Source organism: Neodiprion pinetum, chromosome 2 (genome assembly GCF_021155775.2).
Source record: "Neodiprion pinetum isolate iyNeoPine1 chromosome 2, iyNeoPine1.2, whole genome shotgun sequence".
NCBI classification, from domain to species: domain Eukaryota; kingdom Metazoa; phylum Arthropoda; class Insecta; order Hymenoptera; family Diprionidae; genus Neodiprion; species Neodiprion pinetum.
In genome coordinates, this window is record NC_060233.1 from 14,042,546 (window position 1) to 14,065,557 (window position 23,012).

At 34.8% G+C, this 23,012-nt stretch overlaps 3 protein-coding genes across 8 annotated transcripts in view; all 3 read left to right on the top strand.

Annotated features, from left to right (window-relative positions):
• The window catches only part of dally (division abnormally delayed protein), a 66,573-nt gene extending 59,147 nt beyond the window's left edge, over positions 1–7,426 (top strand). Inside the window, exon 8 of the mRNA XM_046612507.2 lies at positions 814–7,426. Coding sequence (XP_046468463.1) covers positions 814–953 — 140 coding nt within the window. The 3' untranslated portion in view covers positions 954–7,426. The remainder of the gene's footprint in view (positions 1–813) is intronic.
• Positions 7,427–7,635: 209 nt separating this feature from the next.
• Positions 7,636–11,967, top strand: LOC124212464 (uncharacterized). Of its 2 annotated transcripts, XM_069133898.1 has the most exons (8): positions 7,636–8,120; positions 8,301–8,516; positions 8,589–8,925; positions 8,993–9,336; positions 9,629–9,792; positions 10,040–10,209; positions 10,281–10,602; positions 10,698–11,967. In XM_069133898.1, the coding sequence occupies exons 3-5, from the start codon at positions 8,589–8,591 to the stop codon at positions 9,713–9,715; spliced, it is 768 nt and encodes a 255-aa protein (XP_068989999.1). In that variant the 5' UTR covers positions 7,636–8,120; positions 8,301–8,516; the 3' UTR covers positions 9,716–9,792; positions 10,040–10,209; positions 10,281–10,602; positions 10,698–11,967. The 2 variants fall into 2 exon arrangements, with proteins under 2 accessions (XP_068989999.1, XP_068989998.1); XM_069133897.1 differs by having other exon boundaries at positions 9,629–10,209.
• A 454-nt stretch (positions 11,968–12,421) lies between these two features.
• LOC124212457 (uncharacterized) lies at positions 12,422–21,406 on the top strand. Of its 5 annotated transcripts, none has more exons than XM_046612500.2 (10): positions 12,422–12,641; positions 13,332–13,511; positions 13,970–14,209; positions 15,075–15,314; positions 15,570–15,665; positions 16,334–16,608; positions 16,952–17,050; positions 17,210–17,474; positions 18,425–18,669; positions 18,873–21,406. In XM_046612500.2, the coding sequence occupies exons 1-10, from the start codon at positions 12,639–12,641 to the stop codon at positions 19,018–19,020; spliced, it is 1,791 nt and encodes a 596-aa protein (XP_046468456.1). In that variant the 5' UTR covers positions 12,422–12,638; the 3' UTR covers positions 19,021–21,406. The 5 variants fall into 5 exon arrangements, with proteins under 5 accessions (XP_046468456.1, XP_046468457.1, XP_046468458.1 ...); XM_046612501.2 differs by having other exon boundaries at positions 12,423–12,665; XM_046612502.2 differs by lacking the exon at positions 12,422–12,641 and adding an exon at positions 12,742–12,898.
• The last annotated feature ends 1,606 nt before the right edge of the window (positions 21,407–23,012 follow it).

A 23,012-nucleotide genomic window follows, 5' to 3' on the forward strand; every position in this document is an offset into this window, starting at 1 on the left:
TCCAAGTTGGATTTTATTTTAAGGATGAATGAAACCTCAAGTCTATAAAAAATTGGGAAAGGAGAAAAACTCTTTAACAAATCAACGGCAATGCGATTTGGCTTGATAATTATGAATACGAGTAAAACAACATTCCTATACGTTAGGATCGGATAAAAAATACCAATGTTTAATCATTTTGAAACTTTTAATTGTAAAGCGTTTGTTTTACATAGTAGTGAAGTTGTTCCATTCGTTTTCAGAATAACTGACACAAATGACTTTTTCAACGATTCGTCTACTCTTTTCCCAGCTTTTGATTCAGAACGTCGGTTCTCTGGATTTTATATTTAACAAAAAAGCAAGAAACGTTTAAAAGAAATCGAATGAGGTCTAACTAAGCCGAGGAACATTCACACCTGCTGCTAATCCATTCGATTAAGCTAGAGGGAAAATAAGATAAAGCTTTGTATACAACTGTGTAGGTGAAAAGCTGAAAAACAAATCCTGCAGAAGGGTGACCTGTATTGAAAAGTTGGAGCAAAATTCACCACAGATATACCGGCATGGACACTAGTTTTTCTTTGTTTTCGATTCCTTAATTATTGAGACACTTTATTACCGACTTAGTCTTATCATTTCCTTTTGCAACCACGGGCTTAGATACGTATTCTCCTCTAGCGGAACACGGAAGGAACCATCCAGCAAAGTCGATTGATCAAGCCACGAGCTATAATAACTCTATACTTACGAATTACCGCTCTATAAATTTTAATCCGTTGAACCGTCCACCTCCCAGGCATTGATCAATGCATTCGACTCTTCTTGTTTCAGACTCATCGAGCGACAACGGAGATGTAAGAACTGCGATGGATGATGGCTTAGATAGAGCCGCAGCGGTCGCTCATAATATGTCGCCAGCCTTCCTTCTTTGTTCTGTTATTCTCGTTATGCGTTTTTCAATCTTTGCTTAAAATGCACCATCCTCGTCGGATCACTCGACGAATGTTGATAAATGTGATAAAAATGTTCGGGTGAAGGAAGAGGTAGAAAGCGAAAAAACGGCAGAGCAAGGGGAAATAAAGCATCGGAAACGGGTCAAATTTTGACTACCTCTCTTTGGCGGATTCTGAGAAAAAAGGCCTGTGGAAAAGTTTTATCCTTCCGGCTTGGAAATAGTTAAATGTTTCCTTTCTTTTTAGTTTTCCAATGATGTTTTTTCCTTTAATTCTTGAGTTTCTACTCAGATTGGAACTGAACGTAAGACTGCCTTCGATACCCGTAATTTATTTGTAGAAACTCATTTGTACCATTATATTTCCTCGAGCTGACCAAACTGGTAAATCAGTATCTCAATTACAGTAATAACGATTGCCATATCTTGGAGAAAAAAGTTATGGCTATGTTTGAGTCTAGGTGCATATTACCTATGTCATACTGCCAAAACGCATTTCAACTTGTCAATTAGTTTAGAGCCAAGGCACACTTTGCGGCATTTACTATCTTCAAGCTGGGTTGGTGCAAACGAATTATAGAGTATGCCTACCTACATCATTATCTGTATGCATTCATACATATTAACAATTGTGCGTAAGTCAATGAAGTATATACCTGCACGGTATAAGTATAATTGCTTGAAAAATGGAAAATTGGTATCATTCCCAAATGATTTTGGAAGAACGAGCAACGTTTTAACACCAGCACTTACAGTGGCAGATTAAGTCATGTCTCATAGGCATATTCAACGTTTCGGGGAAAATTGCCGGAATAGCGCCACTATCATATTTTACGATCAATCACCACATACAACTGATATCTGCCGGCTGTTTTGTGGAACAGACGAAGCTTCTGCTATGTATTATTATTCATTTCGCGAGTGTCCGGCGTATCGTTTTACGCATATAAATTGACATTCTGCATTGACGTAAATTTCGGCGAGGCATTCATTCCCCGCTGAGCTTTATCAGCCAATTAACTGTAACGCAATTTAAATAGATGTATTTTTATAACGAAAGTGTGCAATGTGCTTTCCCCCATACTTGCGTATAGATATTAATTTGATTTGAGCAATGTGTATTAATTTATTCTATGCGTTCGAGTTGAAAAAATTGTTCGGATATATGTAGGAAGAATGTTACAAACAAGAATGTAGATACCAGCTAAGAACCTACCGGAAGATGAAAATCGCGTGGTTAAATTTTCAATATTTCGAAATAAGTATAAAAGCAAAACGTATTTGATCCATGCTTGGACATAGGGTAAAATAGTGCTGGAAAAATATAGCGAGTGCTGGCAAAGAAGCGATTGTAACGCGCCTACTGATCAATATACCTGCATGTTCCTCTACAATATACCTATAATGTCAGTGAATTTGACATTCGCTGATAGGCTTGAAATTTAGTCTCGGTACCATATTCGAAATGTTATTCCAGCCTCCTTGTCGCAAATTCGTACGAGATTGTTAGTCGATAGTGTTATCCGAGATGATATCGAAGTAGGCAAACCGATAAAATGATTGCTGCGCACGTCGCAGGTGTTTCACCTAGCCTACAATTATCTGCTACCTAAGGAATCGCGAAAAGGATAGATTTACGAAATTCACTGTCTAGATAGAAAAGTAGAATGAAAACGGATATAATTTTCTCAAAATTACAAGCATTACATGTCGGTCATTGAATAATCTTCTAACGAGTCGAATATTATTGAATTGAATCATCAATCTGATAAAATAATATACTCCGAATCGTGAGCATCGCTTGCTTGATGTATACTTGGTTGTTTTTTTTTTTTTTTTTTCTTCTGTCATCTGTAAATTTTCTGATTGTGCCCGGGAATTTTTTACCAATTATTGTTATTTTGTAAGATTTAACTTGAGTTTATGTGAGGGTTAGTGCCTTTTTGAATACCTATTGCCAATACGATATTATGCTGACACGACATACCTATTAATATGACTTTGTATAGAGCAATGAATTGTTGCTAAATACGTGTGCGTGTAATTTTCTACACATGTATTTGCTTTTCTTGTTCACCTGCCAGTTGCACTTATCGCGTCATTTTTTAATCTTATTTCTTTTCATTTGCTAGATGCTACTAACTCTTGTAGTAACATGGGCATGTCGAAGTTTGCATCCTTTGAACATTCCTGACAATGAAATATTGAAGATTAAAGAAACAAAAAAAACTAGTAATAATAATTCAAGTGCCAAACGAACAATTGTGTAGTTAGTGATTGCCATTGGTGAAATTTACGTCCAATTAAGAGCGTGAATAGCGTTGTAAAGCCAATATGAATGCGTTATAGAATCCGAAAACGTTGCGATGTGAATGTAAAGGTTACGCAAAAGTAAAATTGCCAAACCAGCACAAAAAGAGCGTTCAAAAAATTTCTGTTAGACGCGTTGCAGTGTTACGTGGGCAGCGTTTTATTATGAATTATTTCTTTTCTTATCCAAAACGGTATTTGCAACAATCGACAAGGTCTTCAATTGGATATGATAAACCAATAGGAATGCGTGGGGTTATGAATCTCTTTGCTTCGGCGCAAGCTGAATTATCCCGGCTTTATGTTAGTTAAAGACGTGCTTGTTTTAGTTAAATTTCATTAAAGGCGATTAAGCATACGTTGAGCACTCTTCAGAAACGTCTCAGCGCCGCCTGGTTTGGAACTACGATTATCGACATCGGCTCGCGGAATCCTAATTCTTCTCCAACTCATTCATTCATCCGTAATATAATTACTAGCGTAGTAACACGTTAAAAATACTTTGATTATGATCGGAATTACGAATAATCTTTCGGAATGCCATGGAACTACAATAAAATCTGATAGTCATTTGTTCTGTCGGAATATTTAAACACCAGAGCGTCATCTTGAAATTGCATATGAAAGGTAGAGGTAATGAGGACTATCTCTGTGTACAGAAAGTGTCCATAAAATAAAGTACAATTAAGATGGCGTGGCTGAAGCTAAAGTTCCGCAATTTAAAAGAAAGCGGCAATCAGATTGAACTCTGATTGCTTATTAGCGCCATTCTGATGACTTGTTGAACCACTATTTGTCACTTTTTGGTGGACACTTTTTCAATTGAAAACCCATTTGAGATACTTTTCCTTACCTCCACCATCCATAGGCTTTTGTTACCGATGTGTGACAATGATGAGCATTATTATGGGCACGTGGTCAGCTTTCCAAATTCAAGTCGTCACGTTTCCCAAATATGAAGCATAGTTGGTAAAACAGACCGCACGCCGAAAATCCATTACGTGGAAGTTGAGATTAGTTGATGAAATTTATAACGAAACTCATTATTAGATTAAGAAAGAAATCGTATAATTAAATGCGTTGTAATTAATTGCAATTCACACAATCGCTCAGATTGAGCTTGCATTATATTATACACTTATTATGTAAATGAAACTTTTTCTCTATATTATTTCTACAAGAATTAGTGTTTAGTATATTATGATGACTGTTATTTAATAACACGATTGGAATGATTTTCACTTTGCCGGTAAAACAATGATTCTTCGTCAGGTCAAGAAAAAATATGAATAATTATAGTGCTTAGTGAGTTGATATAAATTTTACAAAGGTTATTTGTTATGTATAATGTGATTCTTTTCTTAAAATTATTAATACTAAAATTATTGATGTGCAGCCGCATGAGCTCCATCGTGGGTGATGAAATTCTTCACCATATGTTGACGACTTTTATAGTAACATAATATAATACTTATCTTTTAAATATCATATTTATTGAAATGGTTAACCGAATATGTGATTAAATCGTTACATTTCGTATTTCTAACTGCACTCACGTCATTGCATCTTTCGTTTAATGTTAATTTTTTTTATTTTGTTTCGTTACTAGTTTCCTTCGTGTTCATACGGTTTTACATCCAATGTGAATCAAACGAGAAAGGAAGTTGGAGTGTTTAAATTGAACGTTGCAATAATAAATCTTACTTTAAACGATGCAAAATTCGCATAAATGTATGCAGGGCATAAAACAAGTTTCACTAACACCTTTTGTGAGTGAAATGGAAAAAGTTCGTAAAATCTTGTACATAGAAAATGTGTTATATTTATGACATGTATACATACGATATATAATATGTATCGACCCAATTTGAACGAAGTAATTGTCATAAATAATGATTTACTTATAGTTACGACCTATAATGACATTACTTGAATGTATTAGGGCTATCGCTGACAGTAATGACGAGAGAACGAGGCGGCAAAATTGTATCAAAGGAAACGTTAATCGTGCAGAGGTATTTCACGCGAGATAATCCGATATCAGGACGACTGGCTACGCTGTCATGGTTAAAAGTTGTAATGGTATACAAAAGCTGCAAAGCACGAGACGCAAAATACGTGTTACCGTCTCAGATAGAACATTTTATTGGACTGCAGCTGAGTATCAGGCCGCCGAATTGGCGAATGACATGCTCATCGAACTGTCTTTGAGGATTTATAGGACCTATAGATAGCTCAAACATATGTCGAAACAAAATCATGACTAATAAAAGGTTTAAACGGTGTAGTTAAACCTCATCAAGTTAAATATAATTTGAAAACTCTCTGTGATTCGGAAGAAAAATTTTAAACACCTAATCTCAATTCTAAAAACTCTTGTATTATCGACCTCAGAGTATATACAATTTTTTCACCAAAAATCCACGTAATCGCTCTGATTTTGATGAATAATAAGCGTATGTTTAACACAAATGAAAGCATTACAAGTCGCTTGAGATAAATTTTTTCCTGAGCTTGTCGATTGGTAGAATAAGATCTATCGTTAAGTACATCATTTTTGCAAAAAAACTGACTGAAACCATTTACGAAGAATTTATTTACGAAGAAAATGAGCTATTGTTTATCAAAATCGGACATGGAATGCAGTTTTTTCGGTAAAAAAATGATAGACCAATTTTGTCTGAATTTGTGAACGTAATGAGGTGTTTACGTTTAATATTCAGCGTTTTAGAATTTTCTCCTGTGTCACAGGGACTTTTTTTTATATGCCTATTTAACTATTAAGATTGTTTCGAGTGAACTTTCTTAATTATTGTTTTATCACGATTTTGTTTCAACCGCTGGTTCGACCTGATCGTAAATCCCGTAGTACGTTGAATCGCCCAACTCTTTGTGTCTGATGCCATTGTTTCTTTTTTACACCTCCGTAACAGAGAAAATGACGAAAGATGCCCGAACGCACCCGCGTCGATGCTATATTGACCCGGGATGTGCCATGATTCCCGGAAGAATTAGATATAAACGTTGTACTATATAAATATATGACGCAGCATTGAATATTGCTAACTAACCATCCGTAGGCACCATCAGAACATGCTAGACATGAATGTTTCGGAAGATGTCGAGTATCCATGCGAACTAGGAGTCCTCAATCTTACGAGGTTGAAGATAGTAACGTCATCGTAACGAAATCGTAACGAAACATTGGGGGAAAAATCACTACTTTCTAAATTTTACAATGATTTTGAAGGAACTAGGATCTCAAAATATGAGTGTGTTTTGTTTTGTAACGGTTTACTGAATTTCAAATAATTCCAAAATCGCGAAATAACGGTTTTTCCTCGGCATGAATCGTTACGTAAACGTTACTAACTTCAATATAGTTTAACCTTTGTGTCCACGAAGCCAGTTGCGACATACACATGTTAGGCTGTATAAATAACTATCACATGCATTGATACTAATCACACAACATTTCAAATTTAGTGTATATAAGGTAATAACGGATTACAGAGAATAAATAGATGGTCATTGCCTTTCAGTTTGAAAGTGGTTGTGCATTTTTTGAGCAATGAAAATATCACGTTGTAACGTCCGAAGAGATGCGAAGATTAAGCCGCTGAAGCCCGAGCTTCGGTTCGTTATTCAGCGAAAATACTTTCTTGCGTCTTCGCATCTGTTTGGCATGCACATATATATGTATATATATATATACATATATATGGCGATTATGGATTACACGCACGTTACAGAAATATATTTCAATATTTCCATTGTGCACGAATACATTTGGCAGGTGGCAGAAAATGTACAACACATTTTCGTTTTAGAGAGTAGCGTTGTTTAGTTCTAGGTATATAGACTTAAACGAATCTGTTGTTCGTAAGGCTAGTTTAAAAGAAGAGCCTACTACATTTGGCAGACGTCTGTGATTATTTACAAAAATGTTGATTTAAAATTCTCTCCGAATAACGAAGGGAGATTCTCAAGTTCACTCCATTGAATTCGGAATTATTCATGCCATTATGTACTAATCTGACTCCCTCGTTGAGAAATAAATGTGAGGAATCATAAATGTAATAAGTGCCGTAAAATTGCAAAATACGATGCTAGAAGTAAAAAAAAATTGTACAGGATGAAGTAATAAGGTCGAAATATTGAGAAAGCAAATGGATAGCATATGAGATAGCAACCAAAATTTAAAAAAAAAATGAATATATTGCTATTAACGTTACAAGAAAATGAGTACGTTATGTAACGTATCAATCAGGATGATACGACAAATATGTATGTATATTATATTCACCTAAAAATGTATAAACTGTTTATGAGTCAATGGCGAATAAAATATAAAGCATGAACGTTCGAAGATAATTTCTTTTTCTTGAGTACTGTAGTCTCCCGGGCAGATGTTGATTACCTAAAGACTGCGAAGAACAATGACAAGCAGTTTAGCCAAAAGACTGCTTTTTTCACAGTACCTGTAGCGCCGCTGGCTTGCATATTTTATTTTCCATCCTCATTTTAGCAAAATCTTCACAGAGCTGATCATTTGGAATCCTGCCTATAAAACACTCATACACCGATCGATTAGGTTGGAAATCATAGAAAATTTTTTGAAGACGTATTTCAACTGTAACACGCCATAAAAGTATTATTTTACGGCGGTATTACCTTTCCAAAGTGTAAAACCAATGCAACTATCGAAATAGAACTGATAATTGCAGCGCTAAATGTTGTTTCATGTACATGTTTTTATAAAAGGTCAAGAAATCCATATGGACGTTGTGAACAATGTGGGCAACGTTAGAGACATCATTCAAGTGTTACAGACTGTGTCAAAATTTATTCTATGCGGTGCATGTGAAACAGAGAGGTAATCATATGCATTATTTCATTAAAGTTTTACCCGATCAAGATCATATATCGAAAATAAACTCCTAAATAATAATCGAAAAGAAATCAAACTCTTCATGTAAAGCACTCCATAGTTGATTAATGAGCTTAAAATTTACCTCATATTTTAAATTCAGTATTGTCATCTGTACAATTTCAGAGAAAAGGATTTCAAGGGCTACGTAATCGAACAAAACGAAAGTAAAACGGATCGACAAGGAAAAAATTGCTCTCAGTGTGCAAAATTTATTTATACCATCAAACGAAAGCATTGGAGATCAGGATTAGAAAATGAAGTTACAAAAAAAAACTGAAAGAAAATGTTCGCCGACGGTGTAAAACTGTCAATTGTCGAAATCAGAGGCTTCATTCGCAGGTACGAGTCTATCATATTATATAAAGTACCCCGAAACCTTATTGGTCTTACATTTGCTTATACTTATTCCAGATGCTTAGGACCAAGATTGAAGCAATGATATTAAACTGTGCAAAAGACAAGCAAGAAGCAGTACTCGAAGCAATTTCAAGATTGTCTGATGCAGAGCAATCAACTGTTGAAGCATGGTTATCGGCAGTGAATTACAAAAGCAACAACGATCGACAGTATAAAACACAATGGATTTACGAGTGTTTGCTCTTACGAATGAAAAGTAAGAAAGCCTACATTCATGTCAGGAGGCATAAAGCACTCGCTCTAGTGGTTAAAGGCACGTATGGCTTTCAGTGCAACATCCTCGAAGCTTTGAAGACAACGACTTCGAACATGTCACCTCAAGATATACGTTGTATGTGACTTTCAGTTGAAGAAAAATTCACAAATTATATAGTTATTATATGATAACTCACTTTCAGGCACAAGAGGAGATCACGCATTGGTGCTATTCAAAGGAAAATGGGTACAAACATCAGAGTGCTTTTTGAGTAAGGGCGTAGCTATTGGAACAATCGTGCACAAAATCATAATAGAATGTGTCATACTACCAGAAAAAGCTGGCTTACGCATCAATGCAATTACAACAGACGGAGCAAGCAGGAATCGATCGATGTGGAACACATTTGGGGTAACGGACAAAAATGTTGCCATCGATGATATTGTAGACTATACACACCGACACTGGTTTTTCTCTGATTTTCCGTATTTAATCGAATGCATCAGAAATTTCTTCACATATCAGCAAAAGTACAACCAAGCTTGGGTAAGAAGACATAAAATAGACCTATACTTGAATCTTGCACTTTCATATTTGTACAGATTTCATATGCGTTTTCTTCCTTTTCAAATACCAGATAGACTTGTATCCCTAAAGCTTAGAAGCCTAACATTCAGAATCATACAACTTTGAACAAATTTGCTATTATTATTGTCATTCTTATAGTTATTGTTATTGTTATTATTATTATTATTATTTCTATCTTTATTATTATTATTCCGTTACTATCAGTACTGCATTATTACCGAATCCGTTTGGTTCCAATCAAATGTTACAGTTCTTCGGCATCGTGGATGTTTTGCAACTTTTTAAAAATAGCTACAAAGATTTGAAAGATTGTGAAGGCAACATTAGATTCTGTTAAGAAATGAAGGCTATCATCCATGCAATAAATATTCAAACATCGATATGTGATTGGTACCTGGAAATCTAGCTTGGCAGGTATAAAGTATAATTTTGTAACCAAAATAATATTCAAATGCAATTGTCACGTAACCAGAAGTACAAATTTTGGCAACTCTTCAATCTGTTGACATAACTTTGGGTAAAAACGTTATGTATTATCTAGATTATGTAAACCTTCAGCTGTTGTACAGCTCTCTCATGATACAGATCATATCACTGTATCGAATAAAGTAGATTGTATCATTGTGTTAATAATCATCATCTATCGTTAATTATCATCCAGCTTCGTTCACTACACTTCCTTATCGCTGTTTTGCGGATCCTACATTGATGATCTACAATCTCTACCTATCTCTCTGAACAAAAGCTATTTATGAAATCTGAATTTTCGTTGTTGAAGAATGAGATTTTGAGTATCTCATGACTGCACGTCTAAATCAACCTAATCTGGAGGTACATTTCCACTATATATCTCAGTATTTTATACGTAAGTAATTTTCCAAGAAGTTGGTTTGTTTTTACAGCTTCTGTTTGGAATGATGCGGGAGTGCTGTGGATCAAATGACCATGTTGATTTCAGACTCCTTGTCGAAATGAACCTGTTGGTATCTATGTACTCTGTCATCGAACCACCTGAAGGTTGTGATATATGTAGTGCGGAAGTGTTCAATATTCTGTTAAGCATTAAAGATATGGATTATGTTGCAGAACAGAAAGAGTAACCGGATACGTAAATAAGTGCAATCCTTGATTCTGGATGTAGATCTAATATTTTTGCTGATGCTGCATTATTCATCCAATAATCAATTTGTAGATCGATTTCAAACTACTACTTTCACCAAATATGTACAATTTACAATTACATTTTGCTCGTATGAAAAATTACAAATTATACAAATAATCATACAAACTTTATTAACGAATTCGTAACATTTTTTTAGGAATCATTGGATACTCTCCGACATCAAGCAATTTGTCCAGACTTCAGGAGATCCACAAATTCCTGGGTATTAGTAATTGTCATATACTTTGAAAATACCATGAGTTCACCAATCAAAATTTTAAACAATCATGTCAATAAGTACAGCTACTCTCTTGCTGATAGTAGCATAATTTTTTATCCTCTGAAGAGTACAAAATGTGTTTGTACCTTTTGTAAAACACTATCTATCACATGGCAACTCAACGGAATCTAATTTATTTTGTCAATATCGAAAATGAAACTCGTTTTCGAAACTTGCCATTAGTGAATTGGGCAATGCTACTAGTAAAAATAATTTATATGTGCTAAACCACATGGTCGGTTGGAGAATTTATCTGCGAAAGTGCAACAAGTGATTCTGCTTTGGCGTCCAGAGCAAAGGATGCTAGAATTCCTTGCAGTTGGGATAAAGCTTTCTAAGAGATGCTTAATATCAGCCCAAAAAATCCGGTTATTCAATTCCATTGTCTGATCGCCAACTGAGCAGGCTGCTAGATCAGCATGCTAGTTGCCAAGGATGTCAATATGGGAGGGCATCTAAACTAGGATGCATTGGCCTTCATGGTTGTAAAGATCAAATAATTGCTATTTTATTGAGAACAGGATAGGATTGACTTTGATTTTAGTCAAAGGCTGAGCCAAGGCAGTGAGAACACTCAGTGAATCTGAGAGGATTAGGCTCTTGAAAACAGATCATAGTCGTAGCGAAATCTAAAGCTTTGGAAATGCCAAGCGTCTCTGCGGAGAAGATGGAAGAGTTATCACTAAGTCTAAGGAGGACCGGCTCTTCAGCGTTTGGAGTGTGTAAAATTGTGGAAGTCAAATTCGCAAAAGTTTCTCCTCGGTCGTTTGGGATCGGTACGACCCCAAAAACTAATCTATTTCTTATGGGACGTAAAACAAGTGAGGATGAAGGGTTAACCTCGAGGAAGGGAAAGGGTCACACTTGATGGTCTTACCTATAGAGGTGTTGACGTTCACCGTAGGAAAGATAGCCGGATACTCTAAATTAAAGCAACAGAAAGTCATGAACGTCCGAATCCAAGATGCAGTTTCGTTTGAAAAATGCTATGAGAGTCATTCAGTAAAGACCCTAGAGAACAGAACACCTATCAGTGTTGCCGGATGGCTGTCGCACAAAGCTCCTAGAGTAATTTTGAAATCCTGCTAGATTGTCCTAAACCACAAAAAATTACTGCCTAAAATTTTTATAATTTTATATAATTGGTATGTAGAAATAAAATCCACTTATCAACAAAAGCTGCCCTTATATGTGAAATCCTCTACCTACCTTACCGATAGAACCTCATACCGCTCCTCACGCGGTCGCCTTTCGCTCACCACTTGTCACACAGAAAAATAGCAAATAAAGGCAGTATAGACTAAAAAATCGGTGAGTGAATCGTAAATCGACAATTCCTCAATTTTTCCTGAAAAAACTCCCAGACATTTTTTTCCCCGGAAAATTCCAATTCCTCCTAAATTCTTCACAATCTGGTAACACTGCACCTCTCGCCGATGTTATAGGGTTTTTCACTGTCTGCGCTTGGTGCGCATCAAGTGCGATCTTACTAGAATCCCGCCTCTGCTATTGGTCTAGCACTGGGGAAATTGCATTCAATTCGTACCGAGTATAGCCAGTAAAAAACGCCGTATATATAAGGTTTAGAAAATCCGACCAAGCTAGCCTAAGAAGTGTGAATGATAGTATCCGCCAGTCGCGATTCTCTCAAGTTGTGAGGTCGCGTAAATGTTGATAAAGTTATTGCTTCAGTGAATGTCAGTTAGTTGTCCGCGTTAATTTACATCCGTGTGAATCTCGTGGAAATTGATTTGCTGATATTTTATGCACTAGTCACCGAAAATAATCAAAATATTGAATTGAAGTAACAGCTGATTGATGGTACTGTGAAAATTGTGTCTGTCGGTACGTGTGCACTTAACTTGCACTCACGATTATTTTTCCTTGTATACACACATGCATATGTAGGTAATATGTACATACACACAAATACACATCCATGATACGCATATACGTGGGGTAAAAAATCAGTGTTATTCGGTATGATGTTTCACGATAACCTACTTATATGATTACATATGATCCTAATGAATACCTGATATTAATTTAGACATGAAGTAGAGAACGCCGAACTCAAAGTAGGTCGAACTTTATAATGATGAATTCTTTTATTTTCACCATATTCGTCGTACTCTCTACCTTAAGCTGTCAGTTTAAGATGCTTAACATCAATTTTTCAAACGTCGATCCTCATGTCCTGGTTCAAACTTATTAATAAAAGAAGAAGCTGCTGATTTACTGCTAAAATAAATTTGTCGCAATATATATGTTGAGAAATACACGGAAAAACTCATTTTCCTCTGTACGTCACAATCACTTGTCAGCTTTTTTTAGAACATTGTGTAACTCTTCTCAGTGTCAATTTGTTCGAAATTACAGTCCCTTGAGTATATAGGGTTTCATTAAATTCATACAATTCTGCTGTTTCGTCCCGCAGACATTCAAGTAATTATGAATCATTCGAAATAGTTCGATACAAGTGAAATATTCATAAATATTATGACTTTCCAGGGGACTGCATTCGTGCAGTCCACGTTAGAATCAGTGATCATGGAACGCATGATTGCACTGAGTAGCCAAAATCCACTCTCTATGCTAGTCAAGTTCGGCATGATGGCCTGGAACAATACTTGCGGTATGGAAAATTGTTCTGGTCATGGTGAATGTCACAACGGCACGTGTCTCTGCGAGGTATCGTATTATTATTATACAAATTTGAAAGTTGTCGCAATTGGGTCTATGAAATTTTATAAAAAATTTTTGATGTAAATGTTCAAAGCAATCAAGTCGTAACTTTTTTTTCTATGAAAGAAGATAATTGCGCAAGTTACAAGCAATCAGTGTTTACTGATTTTGCAATGCTTATTTTAGCATATTGGGTGATGTCATATTGATGCAATTTGCATTCCGCTGTATTTACTATGATGTTTGATTCATCGAAAAATAAAAAAATTCAACATCATCATTTTTGATTCCTCCGTTTAATACTCGTATAAAATTGCTTCATCCAACGACCTAATTGACAAGGAATTATTTGAATGACGAAATATTACTTGGAGTTCAGTTTTTTAGCCTACATCGGTTAAACATGAAATACTTTGATTATCTGGAGCAAACGTGATGTTGAAACTGTTATTGTTCATATCTAGATTCAGTTTGATGGGACAGAATGCCACGTGCCAAACTTCAGCTACTACATAGCATTCGCTACAATTTTCTTCATTCTGGCATTTGTTTGTTTGGTGCAACTTGTCATGTGCATTGTTGCTGAATGGCAACGCATGAAGGCACCTTCGTTTCTACGTGCTTGTAGAGTTACTACGCAGAAGGTTTTGTACTTTGTCGTGTTTCTGGCAGCAATGATTCGTGGCGCCTATTTCACATCTCCGGTAAGATACGAAATAAAGCATTTTTCAAACAAGTCAAGTGCTTAGTTGTTATCTCAGGAAAAAGACCACTGTTGGCACTATTATTATCATTAGCAATATTTAGCATACTACCTGAGAAATAAAGATAATTGGTTCTCCAAAAGTTGACTCTTTTTATTAATTCTCTTCCAAGATAGTCATACATTGATTATTCATGAAATTATTTTTCTCGTAAACTGCGAAAATTTCTTAGAATGTACTCAAACAGGAAATACTGAAATTGTGAAGAAAAACTTAGATATCGATACTTCATTTGATATTGCTGTAAAATGGTTAAAAGTCTAGTAGATTAGTCCAATTTCAGTTTACGACGCCTCTTTCGATTCAGAAGAATATTTTTTTTTATTAATTCACTGATTCAGATTTTCCTTTATTTAGTAGTCAATTTAATATTGCCATTTGTTTATCATAATGAATATTGGTGCGACGTTATAAAATTAAATGTTTCACTACGCTAACGTATTAATGAAATTTTTTCAGTGAATATGTAAAAAACAGCCTTCTGACTAAAAGAAGCCATTGTAGGATGAAATTGAATGAATTTTCTAGATTGTAAAACATTTTAATGCGATTTGAAATGAAGCATCAGTATCTAAGCTTTTGCTTAGAATTCCAATATTTTCTATTTTTGTATTATTAAAAAGATCCTCGTAGCTGACGACATACAATAATTTGATAAATACTTTATCTACAATTATCAAGTAATAAAATGAATAAAAAATATTGATTTTTGAGCAATCAACCTCATCAATTCTGAAAGCTCTGAAAAACTTTATTTTAACTACCTACCTACTCCCAGTTTCACAATTAATGTTATTTTTTACAGACCACATTTAACGAAGGATGGTCACGGAGTCTCTTATCTGCTTATTACCCACTGCTTCTCAGTGGTTCTTCACTGATCGTTTGTTTTTGGGCAGAAGTATTTCATCTTCGGGACAAGCATTGGGAAAAGCCACAATTTTTGTCAAAATCATTTCTGGGATTTGTCATCTTCAACATAATCACTTACTCTCTTTTATTAGCTGAGTTTGTGACTGCACAAATGTACACACAAGTTGATCAGGTACGTTGAACCTTGATTTTATATTTGATTTCTTATCAACACCCAATGAATTCTCATTTAAATGAGTTTTGAATCACGTTTAAATAATTAGGATTTCACCATACAGTTTATACAATAATTCTCATCATGTTGCACACAAAAACTTTAAATAGTTCCATTTCTTGTGTTCTAAATTTTCACGTCCTAAATATAACCATGATTTTATATGATATTAATAAAATTTGTATGTTAGATTGACGATAGTATAATTCACAGGGTTTTTATATGCACATCTTCAACGGCTGCTATGCCGTTCTGCTCTTCATTGTTGTCATCTTCTTTCTTATTTATGGCGTTGAGGTGTTTTTCAAGGTCAGTAAAAGTACTTTGCAGTTAAAGACTAAAACAATGATCGTTTGTTAACCAGATAACTACGTACAGTAGATCGATAAATGACTCAATGTTATAACTTATAAGATAACTTTTGTGACAAACCGTAAAATCAACTTGCTGTATTGTTCTTTTTAATCTATGAATATAATTAGTCAATTTTTAAATTGAAGACATACCTATGTGAATACAAAAGTGCGGCAGGAACAATATTAAATTTTCATTTGCCAATGTAGATACAGCTGTTTTGGCGACTATTTGTTTTGACAGTTGCCGTTCATCATATCACAATTGATGCTCGTTATCCCTGTTTAATTGAGACACATTGCTGCTACTGCTAAGCTTCTCAGAGTTCAAAACTTCGAGGGAAATAAATATTCCACTGCATGACGAATTAGAGATAAAAAATTCTTCAGTACCTTGTACTTTCACCTATTTCTTACGGTAAAATCACGTCAGTTTGAAACTGGTAAAAACCTGCCTTTAAAAGAGTATACGCACTTAGATGGCTGAAAACATGGATGAATATTGGGAAATCGTATCTCGAATTTATTTGATAACTGGTAACACTCACGTATTCAATCATATTGTGTACTCCCTGAAACTAATATCTACGGACAATTTATTGAAATAAATTGAATACAATTTAGGTTCGTGGTGGATTTCTGAACGAACACCATGGTATTTCGATTGTGACCAATAGTCGTACACCGGAAGATCCACGATTTGCAGAGGGAGATCCAGTAACAGCCAAGTTATTCGAACCGATTCCAACTACATCGACCGACGATGTCAATATTGAGCAGCAAGTGAACACTTCTCAACTTCATCAGTCTAGATTTGGTTTACTGTCACAGGCGTTTATGCTTTTCATTGTTGTCGGATTTTTGTTCAGTGAAACGCTCAGTGAACTTTGGAAAACAAAGTGAGTTCTCGTAGCCTTTGCACGATAGTTTATGATTGAATTCGCTGATTCTTCATATATCTGGTTTTATTTAATTGATCTTCGTAACTCACTCTCTCTCTCTCTCTCTCTCTCTCTCTCAAAAATCAACCAATCAATCAATCTCTGCCTGATACTGCTAATTTAGCTTGCCAATGTTCAAAGGAGATATCTAATGCTAATGACCATATTTACACATACTCCATCAATGGCTAATACTTATCTTAACTGTTATTATTCTTGAGAGTAGATTAGAGTGGAGTTTTTTTTCACTGATTGTAATTGCCATTTTAATACAAATGTATAACTGCTGTAAATGTTTCAGAGTTCCATTATATAGCAGAAATTGGCATGATATTGTTTTCCGAATTATTGAGGTCGGCGTTGCACTATGGTTTCCATGTGTATTATGGAACTGCATGAGGTGAGTCAATTTTTTTCCAAGATAGGCAATGTGATGCTACTTTCCGAAGAAGAAAAAAAAGTGCAATCATTGTTTTAAAATTTCGTATCGCTTATACGATAGTCATTGTATTATAACCACATAGTCATTTGCTGTATTGTTGTGTGCTTTAACTTTCAGTCCAGAACAGTTGTGGATACTCAATCCTAAGCGCATACTGAAAAAATTAGATTTAGAACAGTCCAAGCCTGTGAAGGAAATTGAATTGCAAGAAAATAGAAAACTCGAGAAAACTGATGTAGATGGCAGGTCAATTGGAGGAAAAGACTGTTGGATTTGTTATGACAGTGAGAGGCAAGACGCTGGTCAATTAATACAGCCTTGTCAATGTAGAGGAGACGTAAGCGCTGTCCACCATGACTGTTTGCGACGTTGGCTGGTTGAGGTAATCTACATTTTCTACAATTACAATTGGCTAGAATTAGACCGTCAGTTTCATTTAATTCAGTCAATTATAATAGGCATCTGGTAATGTTATACGATGATGTGAGCGTTACAGTTGAAGCAAATTAGATTGGTAAGCCAATTCAGGGTGTATGCGAACAACTGCACAAAAATCCCGGATTTTCCCCAAATTCCCTAGTTGTAATTTTGTTTTTCCTGGGTATCGCTTAACATAACACTTAATGAATTTTGCTCTGCAAATATTTCAGACATCACAATGCCCTATAACGTTGCACTTTCGGTTCAATGAACGCAGTTTAAGCTTTGAAAAAACTTGGAATGCTATATGTATTGTACATTGATACTGCGTGACTCCAGGTATACAATGTTTTGTGCGAGAATCTCAGAGTACAGTAAAAATTTGAATACATGTTGTAAACTTTATTTACCATCAGATACATCTCATAAATTTATAGATAGTAATAATTAGCAGTCTCTTGGGACTATAAAAGATGAGAAGAGTTAATTTTTCAATCTATGGAACAAATATCAGGTTATGACACTATTCAAAATTGGCTTATAACACCACATTTCGGAAAGTTCAATGATTTGTCTTTTGGCGATCTCTTTCTTTGTTTGAGCATCCTAACTTGCACCATGCAATTAAACTTTTTTATTGTGAGTTTTATTGCTTTGGCCATTCAATACTTATATTTGCCCAGCTCACCTAATATAACATCACTGTAAGGTTGCGAAATAGTGAATTCTTTCTGTATTTTTTTGTGATTGACCGTTACTAACTTTAATGTTGTAAAACTGTGAGTGCTACTACACCGAAAGGTAAGAAAATCCTCGGGTTTTTCTGGTATTTTGATTCTCTGTGTATACACCCTGCAATTTTGTAAAATTCACGTTACATCAAACTTAGCAAGAGAATCCTCTTCTTTCTAGAGTTCCATGGATGCGGACAGTCTTGCTTGTAAAGTTTGCGGGACAAAATACAACGTCGAGAGAGCCAGTAAGTTGCATTGGCAGAACGGCTGGACATTACATGAATGGCTCCATTCTTTCGCCATTCTAAGTGTCATGGTTGCCTCATCTTATGGTGTGTGGTTGCTAATTCAACTTGTCGAAGGGCCAATAATTAGAATGCTTGCAGCCGGTACATCTTTATTAGTCATATACGTTTGTATTAGGTGAGTGGCATTAATTCCGTCGATTATTGTACGTGAAAAAAAAAAGAACTAATCTGATTCTTAAAACGGTTTAAATATCACGCGATTAATGAAAAATTTGGATTTTGACCAGAAACAATTAAACTATCTCGATCAATGTGTTAATTCATTTTCGAAGCTAGCCAGCGGATAAATGTGGCAACTATTTTCGTGTTATGTTACAGGTTTTTGGGATTAAATACCGTGATTGCATATCAGCGTGCCAAAATATCATCTTTAAAGATTAACGGTGCAGACAATAATTCCCAAGTAACCACAATTAGTTTACACATATCTGCAGACGTACAGAAACCAGAAACTGTTAGTATTTAAAGCGAACTATTTTAATTTCTACCAAGAGCCGGAAGCATCCTATGACTCACCATTGGTGCTGATTTAATTTGTATTCACTGAGAGAACCGAAATCAAATGTACGATCGTTACAGTAACCTAAATTATCATTAGAAATCCGAATTCTCAATAATGCAGCAACTCGGACAAGAATTATCTCATAGTAACAGTTGCATTCTGTTAATTCCACAGGTTAGAAACTTCGAATTCCATAATAACATTGCAATAATAAAAAATCTATATGTATTAATTGTCAAACAATGCTGCCCCCATAAGTACTAGAGACGTGATGAATATTACAGAATTATAAAACCAATTTACATGATATAAAGCTGCCATCCAACGATGCCAAACATTAAATTCAAACAATTCCTTAGCATTGAGCTGCAATCGAGTTTCATTTCAAATCTACGGTCAACGTTCTTTCCGCGTCATGTGAACGTAATGTATATTCTGAAATATAATATGCTAGATAGAAGTATTTCACTAACAAAAAGGACTAGTAGATCTGCTCATACCTATTAATTAATGCGTGCTACAGCATAAAAGGTCAAATTAGTATTTGTATATGGGTGATCATTGGTGTGTTCTTGCCACAATTTATACGTATTATATGCAAATAAGATCGGAAATGGGGTCAGCGAAATTACGTTCTGAATTATCAAGTGCATTCAGGACTAAGTGTCTAAAGAATTCAGAATTGCTGAAGTTTCCTTGAACTATGCCGTATTGCTAACCATACGTAAATTAGTTGGAATTGATTGATTAACAAATTGAAATTTAATCATTAGCAAATTAAAGGAAATTTTCCCGATACCATATTATTGGATCTTGAAATTTGGGTTACGTAAAGAGCAATTATTATTTGTCAATACTGGCTTGGGCCAAGTTTTAGAAAATCGAAAAACACATTCACTGTTAACTTTTTTATTTTGAACCGCAGAGGCTAATGAGTTTAGTCATTTTTCCTGTCTCCCACCAGAGATAAGTTTTGTTTTGCATTATACACGTCGCAAACTTTGAATTATCAATTTCAGGGCATGAAAGAGATATGAAAAAAATATGGGAGTGCTTTGAATCTGTCAATTGACATTGTATACATTGTCTTGACTCATAGGTATGATTAAGTGCAATCTGTTGATGAAAAAACAGAAATTAGACTAGGATTAGACATGTGAGTTTAAGACCGTTATTTTTTCTGTTAGTAATAATTCATTTAGAAAGTAGTAAACAGAATACTTGTCATGACCAATAACAATAGATGATAATTAGCAGCAACCAGGTGTTTTAGTATGACTACCAACATAATCTAACTCAGTTTAGCCTATGATCTACTTACTATTGTTAGGATAAATTTTTTCAAATACATTTGAAATTTTGTAATGATTATTCTAGAAATTAAAGACTAATTTATAGAATTTCATTGCACGGATAATTTTTGAAGTGTTTTGATATTCATTAATCTTCATATCATTTAACTAGGTATACTTGTGTAACTTTCTACCTATTCAGTAACATTGGATATTTACTTGAAAATTTCAATAATCACACAGAACATTAAATTGTAAGCATGTACGTTTCAACGGTTTCAACTATGCAACTCATTGACATGTGTCACCGCAGTGGTGACAATAGCCATTAGTTCTTGTTGCTGATGTTTTTTTTTTTATTATTATTAATTATAATTTTCTGGATTTATTTTCCTTTTGCATCTTCTTTCTATGTCAAGAGTAGATCAATTTACATCACATGGTTCTAATAACGACGAATCAAAGATTAGCCTCGTCAGGTTAGTTATAGGATAAGTTTCTGAACGAGTCAAATCTACACTCGATGTATCTGATTTTATTTATATGCAGCCACACAACAAGTTGGATATTTTTGATTAAATTCTAATTATATATTACAATTTGTATCTAGATCAATTGTACGTAATATCCATACTTGTAAACTGTTAAGTCATATAATACAACTTATCCGTGACGACCATTGGCAACCCATCCATGGGACTCTTGGGTCACAGATTTAAGCCACCCCCAAGAATATAATGATTACATCACATTTCATTGGATGTATGCATGGCGGTAGCGAATAGAATAGTACTACCAGTTGCAACTTTAGGTTTTACGTATCCTGCATAAATACCGTATTTATTGAAAAAAGATGAAAACTACCAGTTCAGAGAGCTTGTTAACAAGAGCTAAATAGCCATAGTTGGTCATGTTTGGTCATACTCCATAACTTTACTACCAAATTAAATCTGTTAGCAACAGTGATTTTTAGCACTTAATTCTGACTGTAGCCTATAGAAGTTTACAAAATCTCGTTGTATCGGAAAATTTTTGTTTAATATACCGATTACCCTTAATCAGTGCTTTTTATTTCACATTCATGATCAATCTTAGTTGGTTTACCAACAAAAAAAATTTCAAATACGTCGTAAAATAAAGTTTCAGAAAATGCGTTGCCGATTGTCAGAGCAGTTTCCCTTACGTTTAAACAATTATCTGATTAACTATGTTCACCTGCAAACGCGGTCTGGTGTATGTCGCCTGATCAACCGCCGTCTACCCAATTTTTCAGAGACATTTTTAATCTGGCTGCAATTTATAGTGTACACCACGGACATGGAAAACGTTCTATTCTTACGCCTTTGAGCCTTGCCATTTACGTTTCGAATTGAACCTTTGTCTTTCAATTTTGAGCGTTTTCTATCGTTGAAAAAAAAATATGAAATTTTTTATTTTGTTTTGTGTGTGATAAAATCTCAACTTTCCAATATGAAATTTAAGGTAGATTCTTAGAAACTGCAAAACACACGTTTTTTGAAAGTTTTAGTCCTGTGCATACAAAGGGATAAAAATAAATTGTTTTTATTCTATTATGTGGAAACGTAGACATTTTGGACTATGTCCTAAAATTTCAGAGTAGGATAAATATGGGATCATATTTATATCGGTGTATATATATATTCCAGAATAGAGAATAATTCAGAAGATTCGAAATCTGGAATGTATAGGTATATCGATATAATTACAATTCCATTTTATTTCACTCTAAAAATTTCAGTATCTACACTAAAATATCTACTTACTACTACTCGGCGGAAAATAAAAACCATTTATTTTTATCCTCTTTACATATACAAGATTGAGAGTTTCTAAAGACCTTGTTGTTTTGGCAGTTCTTGAGGATCTACCTTGATATGAATTAGAATTCCACAGAGATTAGCCTTTTTTTGACAGAAACACATTGGTTAGTTTTTATTCCAGCTATAAAAAATGCTAAAAAATTTAAGACTGAGATTTAATTCGAAAACTTGATAAAATCGATCGACACGTTTCTCGTGAATGGTAAGGCCCGAATGCTTACAATTTGGAGCATCTTTCACAGTTTATTGTTGGTATACACTATTACGTGTTGAAATTGCTGTAAGGACGAAAGTTCGATCTTAAAAATCTAGCTGAAAGTTGGTGGATCAATCCATGTACAAGATGAAACACAGTAATCTGAATGTAACGTGGTTCGAATACCAGTTTTTACCCAGAGATCACCTAAACGGCTAGGCGATTTGTGTTTTTGAATTGTTAAGCGACACTAAGTAGGCCGTGTCTCTGGCTGACAATGGAATCGAGTAAGTTCACTTGTACTTGTATATTCCATATCAGTTTATCAGACCGTCATTGACATTGCATAGTTGATAATACCAATGTATGTAAATATGTTTTAGAAAGGAGGAGGTAACGTATCATTGTTAAGCTGTGATATTGCTGGATATAAAAAAAAATAGCAAAGATGTCCTCAAATAAAACTTTATTAGCAGACAAATACTTCATGCAAATTTCTACACCTTGGACAATCCCGACTTATAATAAATTCATCGTTTCCGATGTTGGGTGATATTTTATAAAATCGGCTGATCGTTATTCCCCCCAGTTTTTGAATCTGAAGCTTGACTGAAATTCAACAAAATT